General features: G+C 44.5%; 1 protein-coding gene and 1 pseudogene across 2 annotated transcripts in view; both read right to left on the reverse strand.

Annotated features, from left to right (window-relative positions):
• Window positions 1-22,134, reverse strand: part of DENND5B (DENN domain containing 5B) — a 156,805-nt gene that overhangs the window by 16,975 nt on the left and 117,696 nt on the right. For both annotated transcript variants that reach the window (XM_031443842.2, XM_031443841.2), the window contains 3 exons: window positions 17,142-17,223; window positions 3,668-3,796; window positions 1,768-1,889 (listed from right to left, as the gene is read on the reverse strand). In XM_031443842.2, coding sequence (XP_031299702.2) covers window positions 1,768-1,889; window positions 3,668-3,796; window positions 17,142-17,223 — 333 coding nt within the window. The remainder of the gene's footprint in view (window positions 1-1,767; window positions 1,890-3,667; window positions 3,797-17,141; window positions 17,224-22,134) is intronic.
• Window positions 4,379-7,799, reverse strand: LOC105104328 (glucose-6-phosphate 1-dehydrogenase-like; annotated as a pseudogene).

The following is a 22,134-nucleotide window of genomic DNA, read 5'->3' on the forward strand; positions in this document are numbered from 1 at the left end:
AGCTCTCCTTGTAAGAGCTCCCAGGTACACTCACCAGGCAAGGTGCTCAGATACAGCCTCACAGTGTGAGCTCGTGTTTCAGTGCGATCTCAGAGGCGCAAAAGGCACAGGACAAATGGCTCATCTCCCTAACTTCACACGTACGACTTTCTTTCCATTGGGTGAAAAAACCTCCCTTTCTGTCCTTTTATTTTGGCTGAAGGGAAGGAAAATGTCTGAGGGGAGGCCACACTTTCATGGTTTAGTAATCATGGGAATCAAATGGTTTCTGAAACTGAAAGCAGAAGAGGTTCGTGCAAGACATTATTTTAGGCACCAAAGACCTCTCTCATTTCTTTCACTGACAGGATTAGAAAAGCTGCAGAAAAAGGCCTGTTTAGGGTCAGCGGTTCTGCGGCTGCAAAGGGCCCACAGATGCACAACAGTGATTTCGTAAAGTAGAAAAGGACTAATATTACTGAACCCAGGATATTTCTTTCACGAAGTGTTTCAATTCCTCTGACTGGAAGAGTTACTCAGATGGAGAGCAGTCTGCAGATATGGGGCGGCCTCAGGATTCCTAACTCTGCTATTTCTTCTCTTTCAAAACTGTACAGCACACCTCAGCTTCTAATAAACTAACATTAGATAGACAGATATTTCAGGTCTGCCCAATAGCCATTCCAACTCTGTTTTTCCTTCTCTGCCTCCTTCAGAGACTTAGAAGGCCAAAACCTACACAATTCTGTCCAGTGAAAAATCAGTGATATTTTTCAGAAAAACTATGTTTTTCTGGCACAGATTCTGACTGTTCTGCCTTGGCATGCCTTCCTTCTTTGGGCTGGAAGGTGGACCAAGAAAAGCCATCTTGTGACCCAGAAGCAATCACCACACACTGGTAACTGTCGAAGAGCCTGGGTCTGAGATGATGCTGGGGACCGCCTACTTCAAGACTCCTCATTGCGTAAGAAAAATAAAACTACCTGGTTTAAACCATTGTTTTCCAAGTTTCTGATATTTGCAGCTGAGCACAACTCCTAACTGATCCAAGTCAAAATTCGCAGAAGTGGGGAAGGGGACCCACTGCAAATAAGAATTAGTAGTGGTGAAAAGAATAAATGCTGCAATTCAGTTTAACAAAAACACACCTCCAATCAGCGTTTCCTCTCTCTATAAACCTACAACAACCAGCAAGATCCTAAAGTCCGAATCATCAAAGTTCAATGAAGTTCAGTTCTGCAAGTTTATCATTATCATATGCTGATTCTTTGAATTTATGTGTTTCAGATAAGATATTGGAATATTTGATAAAACACTGCTCCATCCCATTTCCCACTGCAGACTGGGTTCCCTGGGAAGCAGACTCTGAGAAATCAGCGTGCAGAATGCTGCTCCTGGGGTTAACATGTGAGGAAGAAAGCGGGATGCGCTGGGGCAGATGCCGAGTCTGACGCTGCGAGCCCTCAGCTGAGCCCACAGTGAGCTCCGGGACAGCCGGTAGATCAGCCGGGGATGCGGGCGGGCTCTGGCAGGAGGGCCAGCCTCAGGCAAGGTAGTGTTCTTTGGTGAGACACTCCCTGCAGGTGCTGACGGACGAGGACCCGTCTTTCTGCAGCACTTCTGGCGCTGGGATACAGCCTTCACTCCTGAGGAGGTCTGGGGAGGGTGGGGACTGGGGTGGCACAGTGTCTCACTGTGCTATGGCATGTCTCACTTTAAAAATACAAACTCACATTCCATGAGTCATCTGAGCAACTCTTCACTTCAGAGTCAATTCTCCAGACTTACTGATAGTGGTGAACACGCTGGTGAAGCAGAAGTAGTCCACAGCATTGAGGGAAAGAAGATGGTAAAGAAACTGCTCTCTTTCTTCTTCACAACGCAGAAAAGCATAACGTTTATAAAGCTTCCTAGGAAAGGGTAAGACAAGCACAAAATAACAGATTTTTCATTATGGCTTCCGCTAAAAGTAAACACCACCACTTAGACAAACTACAGGTAGAAACTTTAATCCAGGAAGAACAGGCAATTCACAAAAATGAACGTACAGGTAACAATACATTTTTAACCTACTTGGTAATTAACGAAAAAGCCTCCCGTGACCCACTATCAAAGTAATAAAGATTTAACGGTGATACCCAGCGCTGATGGAGCTGTGGGGGTCAAGGGAGGCAACAAACAGTAGAAAGTGAAACTGAAAACTTCAGGAAAGCAATTTGTTGGTAACAATTATTTTAAACCAATCACACCCTTTGACTCATTAATTTTACTTTTAGGACTCAGTCCTAAGGATATAATATGAAACGTGGGCAAAGATTTACTCACAATGTCCACCTGGATATTATTTGTAAAAGTAAAAATATATTACGGTACACCCGTTAAAAATAAAGTTTATGAAGAGTTTTAACAATTACACAACTACTACTCCCCAAAATAAGCAGTTTTCGTTACGCGTTTACATTCACGGGTTTCCCCAAGTATTTTATACTTATTAATATATTTAATCCTCGTGACCACGTGTGAGGTAAGTCTGTTAGCATCCTCCTTTTACAGATGAGGAAAACAGATGCAGTGATGTTAAGTATCCTGCCTATGGCCATTCAAACAACGAATAGTAAAGGCAGTATTTGAACACAGGCGTTCCAATTTCAGAGGTTAAATAAACCCTTATGATCTAGAACATGTTTATGATACAATATTAAGCTAAATATTTGCAAATATAGTATAATCTTAACTAAGGGAACACGCATAGAAGAAAACGTGTGAAATACTCAGCAGTCACCTTCGTGAAGTAGGACTTTAAATGACTATCATTTTCTTCTTTGTACTTTGGCCACAAAAGGAAAATGACTTATGGGCGGGGTAAGGTGTGGGGAGAGCACTCAGTTTTAGGAGAACAAGGCCAGGTTCACAGACTACACTTCACATGTACTCTTCAGCAAACCCACTCTTTGGACATTAAGACTCATCCTAAAAATGTTCCGGGGGTCAGTAACCCAACGGCGATATGTACAAATGCGAAATCATGAAAAGAATTGAGTTACCATGGTGGGATTCCAACAGACTGTCATGTGTGGGGACTCTGCTGCATTCTCTGCGTACCTCTGCTCTAGGGAAGGAACCCAAAGTCCTCAGCCTTCAAATTAGCTCTAATGTACTTAGTACCTGGATGATGCATTTCAGCCCAGGTTTCTTGTTGGGGTAAAGAGGAGCTATCAAAACAGTTAACAACGCACTAAGATGCACTTGATTGATTTCCTGGCTCTAAACTACTAAATGCAGGTATCGGTAAGACTCAAGACTCTCAGAGAAGCCCTTTACTGTGGACTTTTTTTTTCTTTTTTGCTACTCCAGTTTTGTTGTGGTGTTTACAATATAAGGTTGACATAAATTCAATCCATCTTTTGGATGTTACTATCAGCGTGTGGGACTATTTAGCTTTCTTTTTTTTCTGATTGGAGTGGTGCAATCTGGCCCTTGGCTGTGAAATCTGTACCCTCCTAGATATATAATCAAACATGAGGTCACGACACAGGAGTTTCTGAAGCATGTGCCTGTTGGAAAGAAAGAGTACATGTGCACAGGAGTCAGGAATGCATGCTGAAACAGCCGGCAGGCCAGCCTGTGCGGTCTGTGTGTAAGCACACAGGTCAGGGAAACAGACACGCCCCCGGAGGCAGCCCCTTACTTCGTGAGCAGCTGGTCAGAGAGCAGCTGCTTCAGGTGCTGGGACAGGAGCTTCTTCTCTAAGGACAACCTGATCCAAGCCCGCGCTCGTCCGACATCAGTCTTGATCTCACTCATGTTCTGAACATGCCTAGAGAACAGCAGAACAGCAAAGATGTAAATCCTAAGGCTAACCTCTAACTGGCCAAGAACTGAGGGAGTTACAGTGCTGTGCACAGAAAGGCTATCTTATGCTTAGAGGAAGCAACAGCAACACACAATTTATGCTGATTAAACCTTCAGGTGTTCCATCTGAACCATGAAATCAGTCCCACATCAGAATGACCATCACAACACAAGTGCACAGGCAACACCCTCACATAAAGCGTTTAACATTCGTTTACTCTTCCGGGTTTTATCATGTTCTCGTTTCAGGCTTGTAGGTACCTGTGACTGGCACGTGGTTATTCCTGACCATCAAGAAAATGAAAGCAGTACAAAATAACTGTTCTATAGTTTGCCTAATACCTGCTACCACCCTAGGCCACGACAACATGTGGAAAATAGGAAATCTCACTTTCTATGGCATCAGGAGACAAGCTGTACTGCACTGATCAGTTCAAAATTCTTAAACATTTGAAAGACTTAGGAAATTGTGAGGCCACAGAAAAACTGTGCAGTCAACCTCCAAATGAATGTTATACATTCGCAGAAACCAGCATTCTGTGAGAAGTCGATGCCATACCCAGCGGGCCTGAATTTATCTTCCTGAATGTTTCCCCTCCTAAGGGGAAAGGAGGGCTGGGCAGGAAGGGCAAGCATAAGGAACAGCGTGATCACAGACCCACGACAGGGAGTCACTGAAAAGCCTCTGTTTCCGGGACCCATGACCCCGTCCTTTGATTTTTTTTCATGTGCAGAATGACTCATCCGAGCTGTAATACATTGTGCAACGAACCCTTTTCTCTGATGAGTCCAAGCATTCAGAATAAAGAATATCCTCCCTGTAAAATACACACATATCCTCCCCCCACCGTTTTACTGATATAACTGACATACAGCATTGTGTAAGTTTAAGGTACACGACATAATGATTTGACTTATATGCATCATGAAATGATGATCACAATAGGTTTAGTGAACATCCATCATCTCATGCAGATGCAACATTAAAGAAATAGACATTTTTTCCCTTGTGGTAAGAACTCTCAGCATTTACTCTCTTAACAACCTTCAATTATAATATACGGCAGTTTTAGCTTTATCATCGTGTATATTACACCTCTACTACTTATTTACCTTAAAACTAGAAGTCTGTACCTTTTGACAGCCTTCATACAATTCCCCCTCACCCCACCTCCCCAACTTCCGTCTCTGGTAGCCACAAATCTGATCTCTTTTTCTATGAGTTTGTTTGTTTTTGAAGTGTAATTGACCCACAACACTTAGTTCCTGCTACACAAAATAGTGATTCGATATTTCCATACATTCCGAAATGATCACCACAGTAAGTCTCAGTTGTTATCTGTCACCAAAGATATTACATAGTTATTGACTACATTCCTCACATTGTACATTTCATACCTGTGACTGATTTATTTTGTAACTGAAAGTTAGTAGCTCTTAATCTCCCTCACTTCTCTGTCTCCCAACCCCCTCCCCTCCAGCAATCACCTGTTTGTTCTCTGTATTTATGACTGTTTCTATTTGATTGTGTTTGTTCATTAGCTTTGTTTTTCAGACTCCACATAAAAGTGAAATCACGCCGTGCTTGTCTGGCTTATTTCACTTAGGATAATGCCTCTAGGTCCGCCCATGTTGTCACACACACACACACACACACATCCTTTCTTTCTTTCTTTTTCCACCTCTCCTTTTTCTTCTCCCTCCCTCCCTCTGTCTAAATCCCTGGATGTAAAGATGCAGGCCCTCCGTCCAGGGTGCTGATATACGATCAAACACTCTTTTTTCCCCCTTGTTTGTAGACTTTATTGCAGGGGACTGGGGTGGGGCATCCCACCTGCTGCTTCTACTTTTCCAGTGGGATGGGGATCATTTGAGGAACCCAAGACATGGGGGTTTGCTGGGCAGCCCGGAGGTCCCTTCCAGTGGGTGACCAGGAATGTCAGGTGGCACTGAGGCTGCTGCAGACCCGCCCGGCCCCTTCCTCCCGAGTTCTGAGGGGCTTGCCCACAGCCACAGGGGTGTGTGCTGGCCACTGGCCCACTGAGGCCTTCCCCTCCCTGTCCTCCTGGACTCCAGAACTCTGGAAGGAGCCAGGGTGGATGGCAGAGCCACTCTTCACCTTCCCTCTGTTCGAGTCTCAGTCCTGTGGCAGCCACGCAGCCACGGACGGTCACAGCACGAGTCTTGGGTGCTCAGTGGTGAGGAATGTAGCTGGGCTCGGGGCAGCAGCAGGGCGGGGTGGCCTGAGACGGGCCGAGAAGGTGAGGCTGAGATTTATGCTTCTGACATCCTCCCTAAGTAGGGGTCATATGGTGGGCAGGGCAGAGAGGCCGAGCCAAGAGGGGTTGGGGTGGGGGCCAGGCGCTGAGGGCTCAGAGCTTGTGGGGGTTCAGCTCATACTGGAAGCCCTCTGCGGGGCCGCGGCTGCTGTACACGCAGGGGACAGCCCGGGGCTTCTCCTGGTCGGTCCGGTGTAGCAGCGGCGTGAAGATGCACCAGGCCGGCGGAGCTCGTCGCTGCGCACAAAGTGCACCGGCTCCCACAGCACACGTCCAGGATGGGGCGCTCACACGCATCGGGGAGCTTCACTCCTGGTATCTGTTGCTGCAGGTCAGGTCCAGCTCCGACTCCTTGGGGCTGAAGAACGTGCTGGGCTTCCCGGTCACCGTCCTGGCGTGCACGGCCTCGTCAGGCTGCACGCAGACTGCCAGCTCGCTGCGCTTGCGCTCCTGCTGGAAGATGTCACCCGCCACGTCCCGGAACTGCAGACGCACCTCGGCCTCGTGCTTGTTCATGGCTCTGCCACAGCGCAGGATCAAGGGCACCCCGTTCCACCTCTCGTTCCCCACATGAAGGACGACAGCCGCAGAGGTGGCAGCTGTGGACCCACGGGGCACCATGGGGTCATCCAGGTACCCTTTGGTAGCCTCACCTTCTCCACTAGGGTTCCCCAAATACTGGCCCAAGACCACATTGCTCGCCTGCGCCTCTGGAGATGTGTTTCAACACCCTGACCTTCTCTTCAGAGATGTCACCTGAGTCAGCAGAGGCGGGCTTCTCCATGGTCACCAGACACAGCACCTGCAGGCATGATTCTGCATCACGTCCCAGATGATCCCAAATTCATCGAAGTAGCCCCCCTGGCCTTCAGTGTCGAAGGGCTCCTTGAAGGTGAGGATGACGCAGGCGATGCTGTCACGATTCCAGATGGGGCTGAAGATCCTGCTTGCAAACCTCAGCACCATGAGGTTCTGGACCATCACCTTGCCCAGTTGGTGCTCCATGTGGTAGATTTGGTCCTCCCGAAACAGGGAGGTAATGTGGCTGGACAGCCGGCTGGAACTCTGCAGGTCCCTCCCAGACGGCTTCTCCACACTGACACGGTTCCAGCCTAAGGGACTCATGCAGGTCTCAGGGATGTTCTTGGTGATGGCTTCACAGACTGCGGGGGGCAAGGACAGGCAGAAGAGGCGGCTGGCCTGTGGACCCTGCTGGAGGGCAATTATGTGGCTGCTGAGACGCTCGCAGGAGGCCGCAGCATCGCACTGGCCGGCCACGTAGGAGCTGCAGGCCAAGAACTCTCCCAGCTTGGGCTTCCCCTCTCGGGTAGCTCGCTCCGCTTGTGGATGTCGGCCACTGTGAGGTGGGAGCGGGCAGAGCCCAGTATGAAGGCATCCTCCGGCAGAAGGCCATCCCGGAATAACCACCAGGCCAGGGTGCTGGACGCGCCCATGATGATGACGTGTGTGTATCAGACTGATGGACGGCATCGCTTTGGTACGGCTCTTCCCGCAGGATCCCACATACCTGGGTCCGGCTCAGACACACCTGCTCTGCCATGATGCTCTCTGCACCGGCTGCTGGATCACCTCTTGTCTCTGCTGCCGCTGTTCCGTGTCCCAGATGCCTCGTGAGATGCCTCGTGAGTCAATGTGCAGCTCGGCACTGTGTGCCTGCGTCCCCATCCCCGGCCCCACCCCGCTGCTAGTGCGGCTTTCTCGCGGGCGGGGGCAGAAGGGCTCCACTTCCATAGTGGGGGCACGCCCCACCCACCCCGACCCCATTTGTAGGCCATGCCTCTGCAGCCCTGCCCCCTCGCAGAGGTCTCCTGCTCAGGTCAACCCCGCCCTAACAGGCAGCCTGGTCAGGGACCCTCCCCTAGCGGGCTGATCGAGGCTGCCTGCGGCTCGGCTGGGGCTTGGGTCTGGGGCAGCCTCTCTCCCGTCTGATCAAACGCTCGTGATAAACAGAATGCATGTAAAGCATTATCACATCAAACAGGTGAGGCATAAAGAGGGGGCTTCAGAACAAGTCAGAATGAGGAGATGAAAGAAAACTGTGTTGCCATTTTTGTGTTAGCCGACCTCACCTCTAAGAATGTCAGACATTCTGACAGACTTAATTTTACCTTTAAAGGGCTGATACCATTACACATGGTCATAGGTGGAGAAAAGTGGGGTCAGGCAAGCCCCGCTCAGACCCTGGCTCTGGTGGCGGTGGCACTGGGGGCGCTGGACCACCCACGCGGGCACCTTGGGAGTGAGCCTAGCACTGGCCGCTCCTCAAGCCGGCTGACACTGCCCCAATGTGACACAGCTGACTCAAAGCAGCAAGGGGGAAATGCTCAGGCAGTCACCACTTAAAGTACCGCAGTGTTTATTTACACCCTCCACCCCTCCGACGCCAGCCCCGCCGTGAATGCAGCGCCAGGTTAGCGCTCCCGTGATCCAGGAATACCAACTGGATTCAGCGCAGCCACTGAAAATCAGTCTGAGGTTTGGTAAGTGCTTACTTTGTATCATCTCCCCCTAAATATTAGTCTTACTCTAAAACAGTAAAATCTAGTAGAATTAGTTTTATGTTGGCCTTAAACAAGTATCTGGAGACATGGTAGGTGAAGAATGACAAAGTGGGAAATAATGATAATTCAAAAAACAATGCATGTCGAAGGAAAATGGGGAGAATTGGAAAACACAAAGTGAAACATTGTATTTAGGTGGCTATCAGCAATTCTCATCATAAAATTATTTGTACTTTTTTTTTTTGGCAGAAGGCACTGGAGTCGGGAGATGAGGCCACTAGACTCTTCTCAAGCCCCTTGTTCATGGGCACCAGGGAAATTACTCTGCCTAAAAGACTGCCTCTTAATATAATTCTCCTTTGTTGCAGAACCTTCAAGAGCTCACAGGGTAGAGCATGAACTGCTCAGCCTTGCGTTCAAGGCCCCACTATCCTTGACCTCACATATTTCTGAAATTCTAATCTTATTTGCATGTGTCATGTGCTATTACTTTTATCATTTTCCCTTGGTGTACACTTTTCTCAGCTTGACGAAAGCGCCCTGAGAACAAGGAGCCCAGTACTTCTCAGAAGCCTTGCATCCTTCTGTGTACCCTAGGGGGCCCAGCATACATGAGAACTCAAAAAACTGTTGCTTTGCAACTCTGTATCTAATTTTATGCTTTGAAACAATTTAAATGTGTTGTGCTATTAAACTTTAATCTAAGTCTATTAAAAATTTTCCATGTAGTTATACCATTTGAACCTATTTTTAATTGGAATAATTTATTATAGGTAATTATAATGGTATTCAGCACAGTACTATACAAGTGTTACTTCTAAAACAGATCCTGTTAATTCTCAGAAAAGCACACACGGTATGGTTTAAGTAACTTACTGATTTGATTTGTTTCTAACCCGGCTACCAAGTTTGCTAAGTTTCATATAGTTTGTCTTACCTGACTGTCACAATAAATAGTGAAAGGGAGGCCATCATTTATTTCACTTAAAAAATAAGAATACAGGTTCACTGAGACTAAGTGTCCCACCCAAGGTCACAGAAATAGTACATATTATTTAAGAGATGCCACCCTTTTTCTACCATCACTGCTTCCTGGTACTCACATTCTTGGAGACGCTCTCCTTCTATAGACCCAGAAGACCCAGAAGACCCAGGAGACGCGACTGCAGGTGTCACCACGACTGACGGTCCCGTGCTCCTAATCCCTCAGCTAGAACTCAGTGCACGAGCAGCACTTGCCTGATCTAAGCTGGGTCAGTCAGATTTTCTCTCAGAAACCGGGAATTAGTACACTGGAAAACCAAGTTAGTTTTTGGTGAATGCTTAAAAATAAGAAAGGATGTTAAGGCTAGGGCTTGCGTGAGCATGTGCACAGTAAAGGAGAAAAGGAGGGAAAGAGGGAGAGGGAGGAGAAGCAGCAGACGTGAAGGGAAAAGCAGGGAATTTGCTTCTAGTGAGATGGAGAGAGCGACCCGGGACAAGGCTGCTTCCAATCCGGCCACAGTCCCCAGTGCCTGGATTCTGGAAAATGCCCTCATACAGTTCCAGTAAATCCTCCTTTCTGCTGAAACTACTTTGAATGGGCTTCCGTGCCCTAAAACCAAAGGATCTCTAAGAATGGCTGCCACTATCTTTGAATTCGTGTTTTCTGAGTCCAGAACTGGTGCTTACTTCAGTGTATCACCAATGAAGCCCAATAATATTTACTAGAGAAATTAAGGAATTAGCCAATTTCAATTTCAGCTCACACTCCATAGTCATAGAAACTCCTCAAAATATTCCTACCCAGGGTAACAAAATCAATCATGATCACTTACTTTAGCATAGAATAAGAGCCAGATGCTCACAAGCACATACGCACACATTTTTATTAAAAGGTAAGGTGATTAGTTAATTTACCCTCAAGTAATTTATTCTCATTTCTGTATGTAAATAGCATATTTCTAAAATCCACTCATTCTGTTCATTTGTTTCCATATTTACACAATTTCCCCCACCATGTAATGTTTTATGCCCCTGATCATTAATTACATTTTGTTATTACGAATAAAGGTCTGGGGGGAGGGTATGGCCCAGTGTAGAGTGTATAGCCCAGGGTATAGCCCAGTGTAGGGTATAGCCCAGTGTAGGGTATAGCCCAGGGTAGAGCACGCTTAGCATGCGTGAGGTCTTGGGTTCAGTACCTCCATTTTAAAAGATAAAAAAATAAACCTAATCTCCTCCCCAACCCCCCAAAAAAGTCCTCGAGAATAAAGGTCTGTCTGAATAGCTAGATGATACATACACAGCTACTCTGGAAAGAAACTGATACTGATGGTAACAGCATGATAATACTCCTCTTTTATATGTAGATAATCTATACAATTATTCACTGTCCCAAGCCTTTCTGTTTGAAAGAAAAAAATCCTTCTAGAACTGGCAGCTTGGTGATACTTGGCATCTATGAAGGTCCAGGGAGCTGTCAGAGATACCAAGACACGGGGACAGCCTGTAGATGTGTCTGTCCTGGACTCATGCCAGCTGTTGAGCAATCTGGTACCAAGACTCCTGGCAACTATGAGGACTCAGAAGTCTCCAAACTGCCAATGTCTTTGCCTCAAGAGAGAAATTTGGGAGACAGAAGGTACTGACAGAGGCATGTGCCCAACAGAGAGCACGAACTCAAAGATTAATGCCTCCTAAACCCTAGCGTAAACTATGGACTGTGGTTGATAATAACGTGCCCATGTTGGTTCATCGATTGTACCAAACATGCCACACTGACGAGGGATGCTGAGGGGAGGGGAGTATGTATGTGTGGGTGGGGAGGGCTGTGTGCAGGCTCTCTGTATTTTCTGCTCAGTTCTGTTGTGAACCTGAAACTGCTCTAAAGGAATAAAGTCTATTAAAATTGTTTTTAATTTAAAAAATGGACAGAAAACAAACCCATCAAAAAAAAAAAAAAAGAAGATCTGTGCCATCTAATCTTGAGGAAACAAGTTTTGTTTAATTGTTCATATTGAAAGAAATCAAACTTTAGAATATTACACCTGGGTGTTTTCTCTAAGGAAAAACATCCACATCAACTAGGTAGAGATTAGGGATCACAAAGAAGTACCTGGGAACAGAAATAAGCCTGTGGGCTGAGGGGCAGACATATCATGAATAAGAATAGCCATATGTAGAAAGTCATCTTGAAGAGGCAGAATGTTTCCGCGGGGCTTTCCCGAGATGCCCTCAGCCCCCTGAGCGTGAGGACCAGTGGCGTGGAGCTGAGTGGTCAGCTTCCACATCTCTGCTCCTGAGGACACCAGCAGCCTTCTGATTATGATCTAGCTTCCAGGCAGAGCCTGCCTGCGTCAGTGAAGAAATAATCAAGTCCTCTGGGTAAGGAAATAATGAACTGGTTTCACTGGCTTCCTGTGACCACGCCCTAACCTGGTCACAGACGACTGGACAAGAACGGACAGATGACCCAAGTCCAGCCTGTTACCTCCCCATCTTTCTCAGGCATTTGAGGTAAGTCTCTTGGTTAGTAGGACTATCTTAGCGTCTCATTACAGTTTTTTACTAATGATTTGGTTTCCGATCTGATAAAGCTGATGACTCCAGCACAAGGTCTACGAAGACCTGGAAAGAGCGCTGCTCTGCAGCCGCAAGAAACTGGGAGCTCAGACCCAGCAGGATGGCTACTGTCAAAAAGAGCAGAAAACAACAAGTGTTGGGAGGATGTGAAGAAACTGGAGCCCTTGTGTACTGCTTGTGGGAAAAATGGTGGCAGCCACTGTGGAAAACAGTATGATGGTTTCTCAAAAGACTAAACATAGATTTACTATACGATCAAGCAATTCCACTTCTGCGTACATACCCCAAAGAACTGAAAGCAGGGGCTCAAAAAGATGTCTATATGTTCACGTTCATAGAAGTACTTTTCACAGCAGCCAAAAAGTGGAAACCACCCCGATGTCCACTGGTGGATGAACTGACAAGCAAAATGTATACACATACACTGAAATCCTACTCAGCCTTACAAGGGAAGGGAATTCTGATACATGCTGTAACATGGATGAACTTCAAAAACACGCTGAGTGAAACGAACTAGACGCAAAAGGCACAATTCTGCTTATGCGAAGGTACCTAGAATGGTCAAGTTCATAGTAACCAAAAACAGAATAGTGGCTGCCAGGGGCTTGAGGAGCTACTGTTTTATGGGCACAGTCTCAGTTTGGAATGATCATCGGATCTGGAGATGGACACTGGTATGGTTGCATTACAATGCGAATGTACTTAATGCCGCTGATCGTATACATAAAAATGGTTAAAATGGCAAATTTTATGTGATATATATATATGATATATAAATTCTATGTGATATACATATACATATATATGTATACATCTCAGTTTTTTAAAAAGCCATAGAAAAATGTCAGTGGTAGAATCTAGGCTGTGGGTATATGGATGCATTTCACTATAAAATCTTCTGACTTTGCTGTATGTTTGAAATTTTCTATAATAGGGAAAACCCCTAGGAAGTCGGCTTGTCTCTTCTCGGCAATGCCTTTCTACCTCACTGAACACCTTTTGAAAGCAGTCAACCAATCAAGTTTTATTAAAAGCACCCATCATTTGGCCAAAACATCACTTTAGGGTCCTCAGAGGTCTCTTTCACAAAAAGTCTGAAAATTGAAAGCCACAGTAACACTTAAGTGAGAAGTCACAGGACATCAATTTTTAAGTTGAGTATCCTCAACTTAACAAAGACAGATTAACAAGTTGAACAAATACAGATTCTCCAAAGTGACACTGCAGTACATGCAGGCTGACGTGCACCATGCACTACTGGCGACTTGTCTGTGCGTCGTCGCATCTGGCATTTTTTCTGGTGACATGGCAAAGGCTGAGAACCTGCGTCTAGTTAGGAAGAGACCTGAACTATCACAGGAAACCTTAGTTCTCGTTTCATTTCTGCTGTTAACTGGCTGTATGGTTTTAGACTTACTCTGCCTGCACCTAACTTTCCACATCTATAAAAGGAAGAAGCTAAGCAACATGGCTTCTCAAGTTTCCTCCACACTCTAAGCTGATCAGTAAAAAGTATCTCAGCCATCAACACTTTTCTAAACCTTCAAAACTGTAACCGATATAATTCAACAGCAGTTTGGCTATAAGGATATATATAAAAATGTTAGATAAACACACACACACACATAGCTTAAAATATGGCCAATTCTTCATTCAACAGTTATTAGTTGAACAACAATTACGTGCCAGTCTCTCTTAACACTTACTAGCAATTCAACAGTTCCACATGTTAGATAAGACTCCCTTCTCTCATGAAGCTTATGAATAGCACTAGACAAACCAATAAGCAAATAAGTGCTATTATAGGAAGAATTAAAACAGGGGAATTTGAAAGAGAGTGACTGGGTGGCTGTTTTAGACCAGGTGGTCAGGGATGGCTTCTTGGAGGAAGTGATATCGCAACTAAGATGCAAATGACAAGGAGGAGCCTGGGCTGTGGAGATTCTACGGGGAAAGGAACAGGTAAAGAAGGCAGGAAACAAGCCTGGTGTGCCGGAGGGAACAAGGAAGTGGCAAGGAGAGTGACAGGAATTAACGCTGCGGTTAGACAGGGGTCAGATCAAGCAGCCTCTGCCAGTCAGGGCAAGTGATCTGCACTTTATTCTAGAATCACCATGTCACCCGTGGGGAGGGTGCGTTAGAGAAGGGCAAGCACTGAACTGTGCGGACCACGATGCCATCTAGGTGAGACGTTCTAGGGGCTTAGACTAGAGAGGTCACAGCCTTCTGATCTCACATTCAGCAGAATAGGTGACAGACAGCTCTACCAAGAATCACAGCCCTAGACAGCAAGCCGTCCACCCCCGCATGGCTATAATAATAAGAACTTTGATACTTTAACTTTGTAGGAGGCTTGGTTAAAAAAACATTGTGTCTATATATAACCAGGCCTGGTACAAAGGAAATGTTTCAGGGCTGTTATTATTATAGCTATGTGGGAGTAGACAGCTTATATATATAAATTTATATATAAAAGTGTTTATATATTAAGATGTTGCTATTAATATATTAATGTTATGTATTAATAAAAATTTATATATTAAAAAAATAATTTGACTTACAAAAATATTGTAAAATACTATAAAATGCAGAAACTAGGTGTGCTCACTGTTACTGGGGTATCACTGCTTCTAGGCCCTCTCAGTGGAAAGAGCTTGCAAACACGAGTGATTGCCAAGGGCGGGAAACGGGGAGGGGGGCTGATGCAGAAGGAGCAGCACGGCGGGGCCACGGAACTGTTCTGTATCACGACTGTGTGTCTGTGAAAACGTACAGAACCACACGCCAGGAGAGAATGAATTTTACTGTACATAAACAAAACCCAAGACAAAAACCCCTGGGGGGAGGGGGGAGGGTATAGCTCAAGTGGTAGAGCACATGCTTAGCATGCACGAGGTACTGGGTACTGGGAATTGAACCCAGTACCTCCTCTAAACATAAATAAGTAAATAAACCTAATTACCTCCGCCCACAAAAATAAATAAAAAATTAAAAAGAATTTTTAAAAATTAAAAAAAAAATCATCAGGATGTGGAGGGAACCCAAAATGAAACACAAACTAACAAATAAACCTAACACTATTATAAGTGAATAATAAAGCCACATGGAGGGGACAGGAGAAAAAAAGAACCAATCTAACTTGTGGAGAGCAGTACTTTGACTGGATACTGAAGAGGTTAATGACAAAGAAAACTGAAGCTGGGCACAACACCGTGCTCAGTACTGACCCTCGTTCCTCACAGGAGGCCCGTGGGGTAGCAATCCTGACACTACCTTACAGGGTGTGCAAATAACTGAACACATTGCAGATAATGAGAGCCAGGTTTCTCACGGTTGGAGGGAAAAAAATTACAAATAAGGAAGAAAGCGAGAGTGATCCTCGTGGTACTGCACTGAATCAGAGATGGCATTGTGAGCTTACGGTTTAAAAATGTGATGGTGTGTACGTGGATAAAAATACATATACACATGTAAGTAAACACAGAAACAGAGATAAATACAGATGTATGTGTATGCATGAGTTCATATACATACATTTATTTCCAGGCCTATTTGGGGGGCTTTATATTTATTAATTCATTGAATATTTCCACCCAAAATTTGAGAGAACACTACTCATCCCCATTTTACAGGAACTAGTAAGTGGCAGAGCTAAAGTATCAACCCTTGTGGGCCAGTTCCACAGCCTGAGGGCGTGACCAGCGCACTGTACTGCCTCTTACAAAGTGAAGGGAGTTCACCCCCCCACAAACAGCCAGCAGCATGAAGGAGACAAAAGGAAGCACGCAGGGAGCGGGAAGGAGCAGGGCAGCTTTGTGTGATGTGACCATGTCCTAGTTAGGCTTCAGTAGTCTGGCCCGAGGTCACCGCTGAAAAGCTTTTAACAATCATCACCTTAGAGTGATGGCCACCAAGAACTCGTGTGGTTTTGTGTTTCCATTAAGAGAGCTGGAGCCCGTTTTCCCCTCATAGTTACAACTACTCATCTCATGCTGACCATCAAAAGGAGCCATAAGCCACATGAGGGCAACTACATGCCACCTGTCAAGGAACAGGGCATTTAAGACCTAAGAACAGTCACAGACTCAGATGCCAAACCCAACATTTTCCAGACTCTTACTAGGAGCCCAGTGCTTCTTGAAACTTTTGACTGTGATGGACTAACTCATTTAATTCTCATGAGACAGATAACTGTTTTATTCTCTGAGACATGGAAAAACTGACGCAAAGAGAAGTTACCCAAAGTGCCAAAGACCACACAGCTAGTGTGAAGCCAGGACGTGTCACTGCTGTACTATGATGCCGCTCGTAAAAAGCTACGCTTTTCAGTGGTAAGCGTCCGACAAATCAGATAAACACCAGTAACTGATATTCATAAAGCCCAGCACAGAAGTTTCAAGTGTTAAAAATGTGTAACTTTCACTTTAAACCCACGCATTTTAAGAGCTGACTAAGTATTGTACTCAAAATGTTTAAAAGAAAAAAGCCCTGCCTTCCTCATTCAGTAAATCTGTTGTAGGTATTTTGATGCCGTCTAATGATTTCTAACACCAGAATGACTGGTGATAATTCTCAGATCTGCATTTGCTTCAAACTAAATCTACCCAACAGTATTTTTTCTGCTAAGTAACCTGCCATCATTTGCAGATTTTTCGGTCTGTATCTTGGGCAGCAGGAATTTAAGGAGATTTTAAAAAATGGAACAAAAGAAATTATAAAAATAACTTAGGGATGCTTTAAAACTCTTCACAGTGGCATTCTGCCTTTGGATTTAATGTCAGGAAAAAATATAATAGTATAAAAGTAAAATAAACAAGATTATTAAAAAAGTTTTCTTTAGAATACATAAGCAAGAAATACCACAGCCACAATTATTTGAGCCACTTAAAAGAAAGCCATAAATATTTCAAAGTTATCACCATATGCTAGCACATGTAACAAATACCTCATGTCCTGGATAAGAGAGACCCTGAGTGTTGGCAACATGACTCCTGAGTCAGATTTTCTTCTTTCTGGTCCAAGGGCAACTAGAAAAATATCAGCAAAGTATTAGAAAAAGAACAGTAAGGACTTAAAAAAAAAATCTGCATGATTCACATTCCATAAATAAATACTCTGAAATTACTTTGATATGAACACATTTTAAAGACAGAAAAGCTCAACTCTGTTCCCCGAAATGTTCCTGCTTTATCAATACAGTAAACCAGTCCTTTCCTTTCTAGTTGGTCCAGGGCTCTATTTGAAAATTTTAAATGAGTCATAAAAGCCCACTTACCAAATAAGATAATGTGTGCACATTCTGGCCAGAAAGGCCAGTCATTTTCTAAAGCTATCACTCTAATAGCTCTGAATAATTACATGAAAGCAGTGTCTGTAAATTAACCTATGAAGCACATGCATCATTTCTGGGCTCATGAACATCATACAATTTCCCCTCTACTCTGAAAGAATGTTTATAAAGGAAAAGCTAAGGGTTTGGATGCTTCAGTCTGGTAAGTTTCTACTTCAAGGTTCAGAATCCCAACCACAGTACGTGCAGTGAGTAATCTAAACGGATGTTTGGAAGTGTAATGTCCATGAGTCATGCGCTTACGAAGCTTGAACAGTTAACATTTATAAAAGGAGGAGAGATTTTTCTCTTATATAGCAACGGCCAAGCAATCAATTATTGGCTAACATGTTGTTGCTGGAGTGCTCAGTGCCACTTTAAATGAGATGCCACGGAGTTTTGTGCCCTTTTATTTCTTGTGTGTGTGTGTGTGTGTGTGTGTGTGTGCCTTTTTATTTCCATTTTCCTATCTGTAAATGAAAGCTAAATCGCAACATCACACTTGGTAAATATATCAACACAACGAGGATTTAGGATGTGGGCTTTTGCTGTGTATTAAACCTGCATTTTCTCAGTCTTCAGATCCATTCTGCTTTGGGGGGCCAGGATACGATACTGGAACACAAACACACATGAAGCCGGCACTGAGGGCAGACAGACAGGGGACCCCTCGGTGGACTAGGATCTGCACGTTTTTGCACCTGGTGAAAGGAGCTGGGCTGACACGTGGCAGGGGATTGTGCTGTGTTCACCCTCCTCTCTGAGCCGATCACCAGGTGAGTGTCATTAGTGAAAGAACACTCCTCTTTTTGGGGAGAAGGGGAAATACCTCGGAGAATGCCGCGACACCCCAGACGATTAGCATGAAAGGCGGCCACACAAGTGGTTGAGAAGAGAAAAAGAACAAGACCACGAGGCAGGAGAAAGGAGCTGAGGCCAACATCAGCGACTTGGTTAAAGGGAAACAGGACAATAAGAAGGAATCACGCCTCAGGGGGCAGAGAACAGGCAGGAGACTTCATAAAGGAGGAGTCTGACGTTTAAAGACGCGGAGCATCCCCAGTGAGCGTGGCCACAGGTCTAAGCACACTCTGGGAATCCTCTTTTGGAATCCTGTATTCCAGCCACCCTCCGCTGATCAATGCTCCTTAAACACGCGATGTACTTCCACGTCTCCGTGCAGTCTGTTGAAGTCTTCAGTGTATCCTTTGTCGCTTCGGCATCTTTCTCCCTGTTTATAGCCTAGTTATCACTTTAGATTAAGAATAGCACTTAATGTTAACGTTGAAGAACGTGGCTTTCTCAAACCCCGAAAGAACTTAAAAGCACACTGTCATTTAACTTTTCTATGGTCTGTTTTCTCAGCTGAAAACTGGGGCCAGTCACGGTACCTACCTTATTCAAACAGCAAAGTGACTGGCTCAAAGTTAAGTTCTCAAAACAAAAACAAAAACAAAAAACCACAACTAAAATGAATTTAAGCTTTAATTTTGCCTCTGAAATCTTTTCTGAATATTCCCTCCCCCCAGACACACTGTTGATACTAAGTATGAATATAAACTGTTTTAATATATACTATCCCATAATTATAACTTTCTTTTAAATTTTTTTAATCTCAATTTTGCAAATGAAGAAACTGAGGCTCAAAGAGAAACCTGCCCAATCATATCCATTAATTAAAAGGGGCAGAGTGTTCTGCTGTCATGTCCAGTGGGTTGTTATCTTAAGGATGCTTTCTGGCTTATAGTTTGACTGAGACAAAGGTATTCATGTCATTAAGGAAAACAGAGAGAAGAAGGGAGAAAGCCTGACGGGGACAGGAAGAGGGAGAGGTGCCAAGATAAAGAGCTTGTTTTGGGATGTGCTGAGTTTGAGGTCCCAGTGGGCTACGGATGTCTGGGAACTAGGGCTGGAGACACAGATTTATGAAAAATCTGCCGATGGGACAGTTGGATGATAACACTGAACCAGCTGTCAACAAAAAGAGGCTGAAGTCCTAACCCCCAGCACGTCTGCAACAGCATGTGTTGTTTGAGTCACCCAGCTTGCGGTCCTCTATAATGGCAGCCCCAGGAAATCCATTTTTTTGTAGGTCATTATTAAGTTTGGAGGAAAGGTTAGAAAACTGTGAACAAAGTGCAGATCAGGGGTTAAGGAGTGAGGCCATACTTTTCACACATAGATCTACAATCTAAGAAAGTCTCCATGAAGTCTACTCTGGCCACAAGGAAATTTTATGAACTATTTAAATGTATATTTCTATAGTATTTCTTAATTCGCTATACTCAAATGTGATAGGCCACTTTCTCCTTCAATACAAACACTCATGGATTTACCACTTAGCCACAGGAATTCCCTTGGTACAGTTGCCTGAATCAGAGATACTGCATGGACAAGTTTTCAGAGGCAGGGGATCCATGTATTATTTTTATAAAACCATCTATAGTCTATTGGCCAGTACGTTATTAAAAGAAAACTTCTGATGAAGATAAGATGTTTGAAAAGTGACTGCAAATTCCTGGCTAGATCCAGAACCACCACTTGAAAGCAGGGCTTCCACTCCCTCTGCACCCTACCCCACCCCTGCCAGCTGTTTGAAAAATTCCATTTAAAGTTTAGTGGAACCTCGTCTGAGGATGCAAGGTTTGAGAACAACACTTTGTCTAGGCTGGTCAACATTTTTAAAGGTAGAAATTTTGGGGTGATGTGTCAGGAAGAGTCCTCTTTCTAGAATCAACCACATTCTGAGATCCCGTCTCTAATAGGACTTCTAACTGCCAGGCATGCTGACGTGGCCAAAATCTGATTAGATCAAAATCAAGACAGTTTTAAAAGACATAGGGGAAACTTCAGTGCGTATCAGCAAGTGAAAGAAGCCAACCTGAAAAGGCCACATACTGTAGGACTTGAACTGTATGAGATTCCGGATAAGGCAAAACTATGGAGACAGTAAGCAGATCAGTGGTTGCCCCAGGGGAGGGGAGAGGGAGGGACGAACAGGTGGAACACATGATTATTAGGGCAGTGAAGCGGTTCTGTGTGATCCTGTAATGGTGGCTCCATGTCAGTAACATACATTTGTCTAAACCCACAGTACGCACAACACACCAACAGTGGACCCTCATGTAAACTATGGGCTTAGGGTGGTATCTGTCCGTGCGGTTCATCCACTGAATGGACTGCTCTGGTGGAGGAAGAGGATAACGAGGGAGGCTACGCACGTGTGGGGGCAGAGGGTATAGGGGAAATGTCTGTACCGTCTGCTCAATATTGCTATGAACCTAAAACTGCTCTAAAAATAAAATCTATTAAAACAATTAAAGACAGTCTACCCTGCTATGGTCCTCTTGCTAAGATAGACCTTTTCGCTTCCTCTGCAACCCTTAAAATGTCTGATTCCTGTTTAGTGCCACTTCTGAAACAACAATCTATCATCTAATCTCATCCTGGTTCAATGCTAATAAGAGCTGCGTTCAAACCCTCCGTGAATCTCTAAGGACGGAGGCACTTTCCTTAGTATGAAGATGCAGACTGTTTACTGCTGGTAATTAGGAGGCTGAGAAGCTTTGGCAAACAAAAAGCATTTTTTGGGGAAGAAACCAAACACCCAGATTTAAAATCATGAAAGCCAATGAACTGCTAATTTCCGTGTAATTAGAACACATTGTTTCTCAATAATGAACTACTTTATTTTTAAACTGATGTTTTCATATACATTTCACACTGTCATATTTTTAAGTCCTAGCTCCATAGGCTGAATCATCAGAAGTGTTAGAGCAATATTTATCAAATCCACCCCTCCAAACAGACAATACATTTGATTTCAAAAGCTACACAGCTTACGTTAATCCTCCTCAGGATCTACAACTGTTTAGCTCGTGTTTGTTCTTAGATCTCTGGCCCTTCGTTATTTGCCAGTGCAGCACAGTGACTGCATGAGGCTTTGACACGTTCCATACTTCTGAGCCTTGACTTCGAGTTTCACTGGTGCCACTACTGACTGATCGAAGGGCCCTGCAAATGGCTGGGTCTCTGGTCTCTAGCTTCACCGCCCAACATTTGACCATTCAAAGCCATGGACTTGCTGGTGCTGCCTGGTAGCTACTCTAACAGCTGGACATTCTCACGTGCCAATCTGGCACAGAGTCAAATGCTTCTACCTCCCTGCTTAACTGAGCCTGGCTTTCCAACATTTCATCCTACGAACTGTTATTTCTTCCTAGGAATTTATTTGTTCTAATTAGGGCGGGCTACTTTAGTTATGGTCTTAAGATTTAAACAGCTAAATTCTCAACAAACACAAGTAAATGACAGTGGTAAGTTTCAGGAGATACACCAATGCATTGTTAGTTTTTCAACAGAGAAAGAGAGAAAGGAGGTGGACACTAGAGGATGCTTTTAAACTTGATCTCAATCTTCATAAGTACAGTTACATCCTGGGACATAAGAACCTTGACATTCTATTTAGAGGGGCTCCTGGGTAATCTAGCATCAAATTCGTATTCTTAGCTGTCTCAGTGGATACATTGAAAAACTAGGTTTCCAACCATAAACACCACACTTAGGGTAGTGCTGCCCTCTAGGGGCAGTGAGGGGAATAGAAATAGGG

Source organism: Camelus dromedarius, chromosome 25 (genome assembly GCF_036321535.1).
Source record: "Camelus dromedarius isolate mCamDro1 chromosome 25, mCamDro1.pat, whole genome shotgun sequence".
In the NCBI taxonomy this organism is placed as follows: Eukaryota; Metazoa; Chordata; class Mammalia; order Artiodactyla; family Camelidae; genus Camelus; species Camelus dromedarius.